The following is a 12,235-nucleotide window of genomic DNA, read 5'->3' as shown; positions in this document are numbered from 1 at the left end:
GACATATTATTAAAGTTTGGGCTATAATGGTTGTATTGATGTATAGCAACTTGAAATGCTCCCAAAAATGGCTCCACAGCATGTAAAAATATAATATAAGCTCTGGCGGACTTGGTTCTATGGTAGGTCTTAAAGGGTTCATCTTAAATTCTCTCGCCGCTGCTCGATTTCCATGTTCCTCCGCGTAGCTGATGGCCTTCAGTTTAAACTGTGCTTCGTAAGCGTGTCTCTTTGCCATTTTCAGGGTTGTTAAAACAACGATGTTCTGCATAACGCACATACCTGTTCTTTTATACAGGTATGTGCGATAAAGTCAACGCGCACACTTCTTTTTTGTTTTTTTTTCTAAATGACATCAGAAACAGCAGTATGCGACATTACGTGATGGCAGAGCTTCAGTTCATCCTTTGTCATTTTTTCTTTTTTTTTTTTTTTAATAAATAGGACAGGGGGAATGAATGAGAGAAAGAGGGGGAGAGAAAGAAAGAAAACCAAAGGGAAGAAGAGACGGTGAGAAGGGGGGGAAGAGAGAGAGAAAAAAAAAAAAAAAAAAAAAAAAAAACTCCTGGGTCACCTGTATGGAGAAAAAACAAAAAAACAAAAAAAAAAACAAACAGAGGAGACAGCAAACAACAAAGAGCAACATAATAATAGAGAAAACAAAGCACCATCACAATAAACTAGCTAGTCATAGATATCAATAGTTACTAAATAATAAACGATATTGTGCAGCACGCAAGATAGACAGCGCACAGTGTGCTTTGAGGCAGCAGCCAAGAAAGCTTTAGTCCGCGTCTGTGAATACCCATGTGTGCATACCTGTGTGGATCAGCATGCTTGCATTCCAAAAGTTTCTCCATGTAATGATCTGCTAGGGAGTGTGGGGGGGCCACAGCCCCGTCCTCCAGGGTGTGAAGCGGGTATGGAGGAGATCAAAACTCCAGACATCCAGAGGCCCCCAGAACACAAGAGACCATGGAAGACCAACAGAGGGGCAGCCGCGCCACTGTTCCAGTAAGAGCTGAGGAGAGTCCCAGATGAGGGCTCGCCCAGCAGCCGTGGAGCAGAAGTCAGGGGGAGTTGCAGTGACGCGCCCGTGAGCTCCGCCGGCCCCCAGCTGTGCCTGAGTGACCGAGCCCCAGGCCGAGAGGCCGGGGGCACCCCACCTCCAAAGGGGCCCAAGCGAGCCCCAGGCCCCAGGCCCTGACAAGCGGCCGCCAAGGAGTGAGCCGGTGTGTACCCGGACGCCCACCCCCAGACACAAAGAACCACCAACACACCGACACCTGAGGGAGTCCGCCACCGGCAGGGGCGGACTCAACGCGCACACTTCACCCTTTAGCTGTCATGGTCCTGCGACCATGACTCAGTGACTTTATGTTCATGTACTTATTGTTATTACTTTCATTATTATTCATGGCTGTTTTGGGATGGTTTGTGTTTGGGATTTTAGACACTGGGTTCTGGGTTTGTGCTCCCTCTGTTGGTCCCTGGTGTTAGTGTTCCCCTGTCTCGTCAGGTTAATCAGGTCCAGCTGTTTCCCCCACCTGTGTGTGATTTCCCAGTGTCTCTTTGTGTATTTATAGTGTGTGATTTCCTCGGCTCCTCGTCGCGTCGTCTGTGTTCATCCTCTGTGTTCCTACCTGGTGTAATCCTCTGCGTGTTCTCCCTGCTGTTCTCCCTTCATGTTCAGGTTTGCCACTCCTCTGTGTAGTTTATCCCAGTTTAGTTTCGTCCTTAGTTCTGTTTGCCATCTCCACTTTGTGTTTGTTATTAACAATAAATCACCCTCACACCTGAATAAGTGCTGCGTTTTGGGTCCTCCTTCCACTCTCCACACGGCCGCTGCCCCGGACCGTGACAGTACGACGCGACCACAAGATGGACCCAGCAGCGCTTAATCCATCCAGGGAGCTACGGGAGACGCTCATCGACGCCACACAGGAGCTGATCGACCTGTGGCTGGAAAGCCCCCCGTCTGCTTTTACTTTCGAGCAGCCCGAGGCGGTGAGCGAGCGACATGTTCTGGCTTCCCCAGATTCCGGGACTCTGTTTTCTGGGGCTATTCAGAGCGGGATGGGAGACTGTTCGGATCGCTTACCTACCTTCGTGGTAACGGATCCTTCGCAAGTGGGCGTGTACAGACCCTCTGTGAAACCGAGAGACTGTTTCTCTGCCGCTCCTTCTGAGCCAGGACTTTATCACCATTCTCCGGCTCAGTTCTGTGTCCAGCCACAAGCTTCCCAGTCTGTAGCTCAACCATTAGCCTCCCTTAAGCCACAATTTTCACACTGTTTTTCCACCGCTGTTTCTGAGCAGGGAGACAAACTGTTTCATTACGGACCTGTTCCTCAACAGCTGGCAACATTAGTGACTGTTACTCACTCCGGGGCTTCCCCAGAGGCGGGGTTGCTGCCCTCAGCTTACTCTGGACCCCTGGTGGCCAAGATGCCAGCTGTGAACTGCACCGGGCTGTCACTGCCTGAGCAGGGTCAGTGCTCTGCGCAGCTGCAGCCCTCCGTATGTGTGCCAGAGGCCCACATGCCTACTGGTTTTGTTTCATGTGTGCCAGAGGCCCACGTGCCTACTGGTTTTGTTTCATGTGTGCCAGAGGCCCACGTGCCTACTGGTTTTGTTTCATGTGTGCCAGAGGCCCACGTGCCTACTGGTTTTGTTTCAAATGTGCCAGAGGCCCACGTGCCTACTGGTTTTGTTTCAAATGTGCCAGAGGCCCACGTGCCTACTGGTTTTGTTTCATGTGTGCCAGAGGCCCACGTGCCTGCTGGTTTTGTTTCATGTGTGCCAGAGGCCCACGTGCCTACTGGCTTTGTTTCATGTGTGCCAGAGGCCCACGTGCCTACTGGCTTTGTTTCATGTGTGCCGGGGGCCCCGGTGCCCACTGGTTCATCGGCTGTTTTCGCTGGGGGGCCCGAGGAGCCCATCCAGTCTCCTGCTTCACTAGCTGGGGGGCCTGAGGAGCCCGTCCAGCCTCATGCCACACCTGCTGCCACGTCGGCTGGGGGGCCCGAGGAGCCCGTCTGGCCTCCTGCTTCACTAGCTGGGGGGCCCGAGGAGCCTGTCCGGCCTCCTGCTTCACTAGCTGGGGGGCCCGAGGAGCCCGTCCAGCCTCCTGCTTCGCCTGCTGGGGGGCCCGAGGAGCCCGTCCAGCCTCATGCCACACTGACTGCCACGTCGGCTGGGGGGCCCGAGGATCCCGTCCGGCCACCTGTGGCTGCTTCTCCACCTGTGGCTGCTTCTCCACCTGTGGCTGCAGCGCCGCCTCCTGCAGTATCATCACCTGCAGCGCTACCACCTGCTACTGCCACGCCTCAGCCTGAAGCTTCATCCTCGCCTGGTTCTGGTCCAGCTTCATCCTCACCTGGCCCAGCTTCAGCTTCAGCGTCAGCTTCGCCTAGCCCAGCTTCAGCTACAGCTTCATCGTCGCCTGGCCCGGCTTCATCCATGCCTGGCCCGTTTTCATCCACACCTGGCCCGGTTTCATCCTCACCTGGCCCGGTTTCATCTTCGTCTGGTCCGGCTTCATCTTCATCTTCGTCTGGTCCGGCTTCATCTTCATCTTCGTCTGGTCCAGCATCAGCATCATCAGCTTCGTCTGGTCCAGCATCAGCATCATCAGCATCGTCTGGTCCAGCCTCCGTGTCATCCTCGTCTGGTCCAGCCTTCGTGTCTGCATCCTCGTCTGGTCCAGCCTTCGTGTCTGCATCCTCGCCTGGTCCAGCCTTCGTGTCTGCATCCTCGCCTGGTCCAGCCTTTGTGTCTGCATCCTCGTCTGGTCCAGCCTTTGTGTCTGCATCCTCGTCTGGTCCAGCCTTTGTGTCTGCATCATCATCTCCGCCCGCCTTCGTGTCTGCATCATCATCTCCGCCTGCTGCGGTCCCGGCTTCCGTGCCCTCAGCCTCGCCTGGCCCAGCCTCGTTTGGGTCTGGAGCTAAACGGCCGTTTTCTGGACCGCTGGCTAGGCTACTGGCCGAGCGCCGTCGCCTGACTGGCCGCCGTTGCCTTCCGCACGGCCGGCCCCCGGACCGCCATTGCCTGAGCGGCCGCCGTTGCCTTCCGCACGGCCGCCCCCCGGACCGCCATTGCCTGAGTGGCCGCCGTTGCCTTCCGCACGGCCGGCCTCCCGAACTCTTTTCGCGCCGCCGCGGCCTTCTTCATGGCCGGCCTCCTGAACTGTGCTTTGGACTCTGCTCCCCTGTGGGTTTTGTGTTCATCTTTGTTTTGGGACTCTGGGGCCTCCGTCCATGGTCGTGGCCCGGTCCCTCCGTCCTGGGCCCCCTGCCGCCCGCCCGGATCTGGTGGTGTGTTTCTGTGGCTGTCGGGGGCCAGCCCTTGAGGGGGGGTACTGTCATGGTCCTGCGACCATGACTCAGTGACTTTATGTTTATGTACTTATTGTTATTACTTTCATTATTATTCATGGCTGTTTTGGGATGGTTTGTGTTTGGGATTTTAGACACTGGGTTCTGGGTTTGTGCTCCCTCTGTTGGTCCCTGGTGTTAGTGTTCCCCTGTCTCGTCAGGTTAATCAGGTCCAGCTGTTTCCCCCACCTGTGTGTGATTTCCCAGTGTCTCTTTGTGTATTTATAGTGTGTGATTTCCTCTGCTCCTCGTCGCGTCGTCTGTGTTCATCCTCTGTGTTCCTACCTGGTGTAATCCTCTGCGTGTTCTCCCTGCTGTTCTCCCTTCATGTTCAGGTTTGCCACTCCTCTGTGTAGTTTATCCCAGTTTAGTTTTGTCCTTAGTTCTGTTTGCCATCTCCACTTTGTGTTTGTTATTAACGATAAATCACCCTCACACCTGAATAAGTGCTGCGTTTTGGGTCCTCCTTCCACTCTCCACACGGCCGCTGCCCCGGACCGTGACATTAGCGTTCTCATGGTGTTCTCTACTACGTCCTCATTACAACAAACAGGACGCACTGCGCTATAGGGCGCGCCGTACTTTTTGAAGAAAATCTAAGACTTTTAAGTGCGCCTTATGGTTGTGAAAATACGGTATACATTTACATACAGTGACTTGTCTTTGTAACCAAAGGGGGTTGCAAGGGGAGGTGTTTTGTAAACTATTGTTTGATGTTTGTCAATAAAAGGCAGCGAGAGGAGGCCATTGTCGTGCTGGACACAGATGAGAGGCCTCCCTTGCGCAAGTAATCGATCGATCGACTGTCTTGTTTTCTTCATGATGAATAAGTCTCTAGAATTAGCGGGGTTTGTGGAAACAGACCCAACAGAAAACTTTAACCTTGTAGACTTCATTATGTTCCAGCTGCTCTACAGACGCTGTGACCTCGAACTTAAGCAGGTCGTAAAGTATGTGCAGCTCAATAACTTCATAATCAGACCCTGTGGTATTTAGGCAGCAGAACAACTAAGAATAACAACTACAAATAATGTTTTTAGGTTTCTGTTGTACTGCAAGGTTCTGTACAGGAGAACCAAACCAAGAGCAAATATTACGTCTCATTTACACCTGAGCACGAAGAGCCATCAACATTTAGCAAATTGAATCATCTTTGTTTAGATGCAAGAAGAATCATATAGAAATGAAAAAGTAGAAATAGAAATCCAGAGCAAAGATATCCTCGAATTCAGCGTAGCACATGTGCAGCTGCTGCGATTCACGTAAGCATTCGGCTCGTCGCTGTTGCAGATTTTTCTCTCGCTGTTCTGGCTCACAGCGCTGCAAACACAAAAATAAATATCCCCAAAGGTGTGAAAGGGAGCTAATTAGTAAGAGTATTGTTACTCTCCGCAGGAGTCGTCCAGCAGTAGAAATCAGTCCAATAACAAGGTGTGTAACATCTAGCAGGGTGACAGAAAAACCCAGGTAACTTCTAAGGACCTCAACGTCTCTCTCACATTTTGTTTTTTAAACATGCTTCCATTTGTCACTTCAGTCTTTACTCTGAAATACAGGAAGAGAAATCATGGCTGAAACAATTTCTCATGAAACCAGGGGTGTGGTCCAACAGTCAGTTTGGTGAGGAAGGTTCCTAACTGAGAGAAGTGACCCAGAAGTATCTGTGTAGCAGCCACAATGAATCAAGATCATGAGCTTTATTAACTGATCAAAGTCTCTTCTTTCATCTTCTGTATCATTCAGTTTGCATTGGTAATGCCCATTATTGTAATGCTTTTTTAAGACGAGCAAAACTTTATTTCACTTTGGGTTAGCTGGGATAAGTGATGGATGGAGGGAATTTTACTTCAGCCACAGAAATCCTAAACAGGAAGGAGGAGCAGAGTTACAGTGGATCACTATCCAGCAGGGAAACAAGGTTTATTTCAATTTCTTGGCCATGAGTGAGATTTACTGAGTGGGCAAATTAGGGAGACGACACCATCAGATCCCGAGCCCTCCATGTGTTAATCAAGAGACGGCTGCTGTGCTACATCCATAAATAATGAATAAATTAGGAGCTAAAGCTGAAAGGATAGTTTATTTATACCATCAGTGAAGATATTTAACATTTGAATTTTTTATTTAACATTTGCAAGATTCAATAACATAAAGAACCCGAACAAGAAAACATTTATGTGGATCAAAATACATTAAAAGTAAAACTTTATAATAGGAAACAGTTTTCAACCAACTGATGAAAAGAAAGCTAACCACTTGACATGAACTCTACAGTAGGACAGTTTTGAAAGCTTAAAATGGAACTAGGGGAAGAGTTTGATTCACAGCTGCCTCATCAGATTTTTACAGGAGATTCTATCTGAAGTCTGTGGAGCCTGATCTCAAGCTTTTTGAGTCTGACACAGAAACCAGAGGATCTTTCTGTGTCTTCAGATTCACTGTGATCCAGTGATGGGAGTGATTTCAGCCCTGAGTGATCGCGCTGATGTTTGCACAGAGCAGACAATGAGGTGAATGTTTGGGCACATTGGTAACAGTGAAACAGTTTATTAGTAACGTGGGATCGTTTGTGTGCAGAGTATGATCTGAGATTCCTGAAGCTCTTGTCACACTGGTCACAGCTGTAGTTTCCTTCCATGTGTGCACGTTCATGAAGGTTACGATGACCTGACTGTGAGAAGCTTCTCTCACAGTGTCTGCACTTGTGTGGTTTCTCTCCTGTGTGGACTCGTTTGTGTGATTTAAGCTGACCTTCAGTGGTGAAGGATGACCCACACTGATCACAGAGGTGCTTTTTAACCCCACTGTGAATCAGTACATGTCGTTTTAACTCACTTGGTGTGGTGAAGCTTCTCCCACATTCTTTGCAGTATTTCAGTTTGTCTCCAGTGTGTCTACGTTGATGTGTTTTAAGGGCAGCTTGCCAACTGAAAGTTTTTCCACAGAGGTCACAATGAAAGTCTTTCCCACCACCACAGTGATGACAGGGTTGAGAACTGGATCCATCTGTGTCGCTCTGCTTCTAAACAAAGACACAAAGACAGTGTAAGTCAGTCCTTCAACATTTGTATCCTGAACGTCGCCTGAAATAAAGAGCATCTCTGCAGACGTCCAACTACATTTGACTGTTTCAGTTAACACACTCAGTTTACTGGGCTGCAATAACTACAATACTACCACCATAATACTACAGAAATACTAAAATCATAACTGAAAGGAAAATCTGAATAATCACTCAGAGCTGCTTTTCCATGCAGTAGAATTGCTAACATGCTAACACAGTTTAATGAGCAGAGTTGTTCCAAACAGTCAGGCTAAAATGACAAGATAACAATATAAATACATACCTCACAGTAGCTGCACTTGTAGAGTCTCTTTCTGGTGTGGATCTGTTGGTGTCGTCTCAGGTGATGTGGAGATTTAAAAGTCTTCTCACACAGGTCACATCGATAAGGTCTCTCCTCAGTGTGGGTAAACATGTGTCGTTGTAAGTTTGTCTGAGTTATAAACTGTTTGCCACACTGTTCACAGCAGTACACATCATGTCTGGTGTGAATGCGTAGGTGTGTATTTCGGTGCCCTCTCTGGCTGAAAGTTTTTCCACAGATGTCACAGCTGTATGGCTTAATTCCAGAGTGGGTAACTAGATGACTCTGTAAGTGGCTACTTTGAGTAAAAGCTCTGCCACACTGATCACAGCTGTACGCTTTAACTCCACTGTGGATGAGTTGGTGTGTTTTTAGGGAACCCTTCAAGGAAAAAGACTTTCCACACTCGTCACAGCTGAACGGTCTCTCTCCAGTGTGGATGACCTGATGCTGTTTTAGTGAAGCCTTCACAGTAAAACACTTCCCACACTCGTCACAGGTGTGTTTTTTCTCTCCCTTTCTTCTGTGAGGTTTGTCGGCCTCCTGAGAGCGCTGACTTCTGGCTCCATGTTGGTCCTGCAGTGACAGAGATACAAACAGAGGCAGTGAGTGAAATGCAGTCGTGGAACAAACTCAACCTTCAAACTCCATTAACACTAGTTTTAAACCTGAAGGTGGAGCGTGGCACCAAACACCTTAAAGGTCTCTTATCCCCACCTGCTGGTAGTTCTAACACATTACATCCAACCTGCTGTTAAAGATAATTCATGACTGTTCAAACACTAAAATCACGCCCATCCCTCCTGATTGTGTACACACACACACACACACACACACACACACACACACACGCACACACACACGCACACACACACGCACACACATTATTTTATAATTAAGATTATTTTGTTGGTTCCTATTACATATTTCTATAATTTGTATAGATTTATACAGAATTATTCAGTGATAATAAATCCTATGTTTGTTTATTCTAAAGGAACCCCGTTAGCTTCCCTCCCCAACAGATGTTGCTCGTCTTCCGTGAAATACTCACATAAAATATTACACAATAAAGTGGATTCAAGATATCCACATAATTTCACTCTTACATCCACAGTGAGGTTTCACAATTGTTAAAACATAAGCAATCAATAATAATAATATCAATAACATTGAGGCACATTACACAAATTTCAAAAACAAATCATGTCTTACAATATTTACAACAACTAAAAGATCTGTAAATCGGCTTTTAAGTGTTCATTGAAGTTTTGAATAATTCTCTAATTTTTTAAGGCAACTTATTCCACTTAAAAGTTGCTCTAAATGTAACAGTTTTAGAAAACGTTACTTTTAACTCGAGCATTTACTAAATTGCAGCTTGTTGAAAACTGTGTAATATGATGATGTATTTCATCTGGATACTGCAGCTGAGCAGAATAAATGTGGTGTGTTTAACAGAATTGCTTTTTTTAGAACTACAAGTAAGCCATAGAATATTTTAGCCTGTACAGGAAGCCAAGAAAGGTTATTATGCATTTTATCAATATTAGTATAGTATGAACATCTTCACCCTAATCTGGACGCCTTATTCTGGACTAACTGAAGTCTGTTAAGATCTGTCTTATTAGCTGCTGACCAAATGATTGAACAATACTCCAGATAAGACATTACTAGTGCATTAATGACATCTTTCATAATGAAGAAGTGATACACAAAGAGCATTTCATAGCCATAGCTATGCCTTGTCGGCAGAGTTATGTGACATTAGTGATGTTTGTACTTTCAGCGTTAACTTGGTTTTAAAGCCTTTAAAATATACGCCGTTCAATAGTCGACCTTAATCTGACAGAGAATGTGATGATTTTGTGGATAATTAAAGTCAGTCATATATCCACAAACACAACAAGCTGAAAGTCAGTGATGCTGCTCGGTTTGCAGTCCTGAACATCACGGCACAAGCAGGATTCACTGCACTGTTAATGTTAGCTGTGTTATATTGCTGCCTCTGTTCGGTGGTGTCGAGCCAAACGCACTTTAACGTGTGTTTGAACAAGCTGACGGTTCACTCGTTAAGCTGAAAGAAAGATGCTTTAATCACAGCAGTCACACATGTGTCCACTGCACCATCTGGAACTCTTCTTGTTTACACTCGTAATAACACAAACACTAAATCCTGCTTCTCTGGTGCTGTTGTGTAGCAGTGTGTACACCTGAGACTGTCACCTGTCTGTCTGTCCTGCACTCTCTCTCTGTTTCTTTCTCTCTGATTGTGGAATAAAAGTATGAACATGTGTTTATAAGTTACACTTGTGTTTGAATCCTGCAGCTTATCACACAGTTGATTTCCATGTGTGACGACTGCAAGTGTCCAGAGTGAGGGAGCCACTGCTGCACATCATCTGTGAGGCTTTGCAGCCCTGATGATCCACCAGGACAAACTCAGCAGTGTGTGAGGAAGAGGAGGAGGAAGAGCCAGCAGCAGCTGACAGATGGAGAGAATAGACAGACTGTTCCCTGTTTGTGAAGGACTGCTAGGAAAGTTTAACATAACTGTCTGTGCTGAATCAGTCTTATTAGGTAATGTTCAAATAATGTGATCATCCCAGTGTTTCCAGTGTGGGAGAAAGTACTCAGAGTACTCAGGGCCTTCAAGTTACACACTATGAAAGGCAGCAACAAGTTTAATGTTCAGAAACCTAAAGTCTGTATCAGCAGCAGGATGGAGCTAAAAATAAATGTTGGTTTCAGTTCTATGACGCTTTGAGTATTTTGGATCAGTAGCTGCTGTGTTTGTTGCATCATATTGATGTAATTGTTTATATGCTTTATATATTCTGAGCTAAGTTGATCTATAGTGTTACATCATATTCTATAAGGATGTTATGTGTTTGTAGACTTTCTGCCCAGTTTGACCCATTTAGCAGAAGTCAGCCTGTTTAAGGCTCTGATATCTATTCTGTGTGACTTACAGCAGTTATGACATGGTCTGATTTTCTCACCCAATAAAGGAATATTTCATATATCAGTCGACTCTTCATTCTATCAGACACAGTTATCAAAGCTCCTACATTTGCTTTTTACACATATATGTAAGCATTGAGCCAAATTTAGTAATGCCTAGTAATTTAATTTGTAATGTACTTTAGTAATGTAATTTAATTACTAGTAATACTAGTAATTTAGTAATTTATTACCAACATATTACATGAACAATATTTGTCCCTTATATATGATACATCTATATACACACTGTTACAGATACTTGTCTGTGAGTGAAGTGATTAATATGATAACTATAATATTGGCCATATTATATTTACATTACCACAGTGAGATGACTTTAGTCTCATGAACAACATCAGCTAATTGTTATTTACAGCTAATCTTAAACGACTGTTCAGCACAGAAATGAAGCCCAACAATCATGTTTCACAGTCCTGTGGTCTCAGCCTCAGATACTCATCAAATCACACAGAGCTCATGTAGAAACAAATGAACTAAATATGTTCTCCTTCATTTCTGTCAAACAAAGCTGTATGAAACGTTTCCAGCTGTTAGTATCATGGTTGCTAGGCAACCTGGGCAGCGCGACGGAGGCTAGACGTCCCATTTCACGAGCCTACGAGCCTCGCACTTCGGCCTTAGCGGTCTTTGAGTACGCGGCCCGTGAGGACTTTAAAGCTGCAGAACCTGAATCGGGATACAGCCATGATGATCTCCAGCCTCGTGCTCGCCAACATTCTCACCTGAGTTAAGAAGACGATCACTGAAATGGTCTCAGCAGGTCCTTTGATGACAGCAATGAAATGCAGTGGTAAGGCTTTTTGGGGATTAAGTTTGTTTTCATGGCAAAGAAGGACGATGCAGTTCATCTGATCACTCCTCATAACATTCTGGAGTGCAGGCAAAATGCTATTATAAAAACTTAAGCAGCAACTTCTCCAGGTTCCAATATTTATGCAATTCTCAAACCTTTTGGCCATGACTGTATAACTGTTAAGTCTAATTGTTGAATGTTGCCATTGTGTTTCTTAAATTTGTACAGTCTTAGTTTAAGCAGTAGGATCAAAGCCATTCCTTTGATCCTGACCACCTCTCCAGCCACTCTGTGCTGGGGGAGGTTTTATTGTAGATACATCCTATCTGAAAGATCTGTTTCTTTTGATGTAAGCTTCCTTGGTTTATGACCCTTTGGTCAGCAGGAGGTCACACACACACACACACACACTCAGTGTATACATTTACATACAGTCCTTGTCTTTGTAACCAAAGGGGGGTTGCAAGCGGAGGTGTTTTGTAAACTATTGTTTGAAGTTTGTCAATAAAAGGCAGCGAGAGGAGGCCACCATTGTGGTCATTTCGACGTGCTGGTCACAGATGAAGGGCCTCCCTTGCGCAAGAAATCGATCGAACACTGTTGCCTTGCTTTTCTTTCATGGGAATAAGTCCTGGATACAGCGGGGTCTGAGTTTAGACCCAACAGTA

At 46.1% G+C, this 12,235-nt stretch overlaps 2 protein-coding genes and 1 long non-coding RNA gene across 3 annotated transcripts in view; 1 reads left to right on the top strand and 2 right to left on the bottom strand.

Annotated features, from left to right (window-relative positions):
* The window catches only part of LOC145423945 (ribonuclease inhibitor-like), a 141,627-nt gene that overhangs the window by 50,771 nt on the left and 78,621 nt on the right, over positions 1 to 12,235 (bottom strand). The window lies entirely within an intron of this gene.
* Positions 6,475 to 12,235, bottom strand: part of LOC145423809 (uncharacterized) — a 38,655-nt gene continuing 32,894 nt past the window's right edge. Inside the window, exons 3-4 of the mRNA XM_080296677.1 lie at positions 7,727 to 8,323; positions 6,475 to 7,401 (exon numbers count right to left, since the gene is read on the bottom strand). Of these exons, the coding sequence (XP_080152803.1) occupies positions 6,715 to 7,401; positions 7,727 to 8,323 (1,284 nt within the window). The 3' untranslated portion in view covers positions 6,475 to 6,714. The remainder of the gene's footprint in view (positions 7,402 to 7,726; positions 8,324 to 12,235) is intronic.
* Positions 8,319 to 10,770, top strand: LOC145424098 (uncharacterized). The gene is made up of 2 exons (XR_013905057.1): positions 8,319 to 8,449; positions 10,077 to 10,770. It is a non-coding gene; the product is annotated as an uncharacterized LOC145424098 (long non-coding RNA).

This window comes from Astatotilapia calliptera, chromosome 3 (genome assembly GCF_964374335.1).
Source record: "Astatotilapia calliptera chromosome 3, fAstCal68.1, whole genome shotgun sequence".
NCBI lineage: Eukaryota > Metazoa > Chordata > Actinopteri > Cichliformes > Cichlidae > Astatotilapia > Astatotilapia calliptera.
This window is presented reverse-complemented; position numbering and strand designations above follow the sequence as displayed.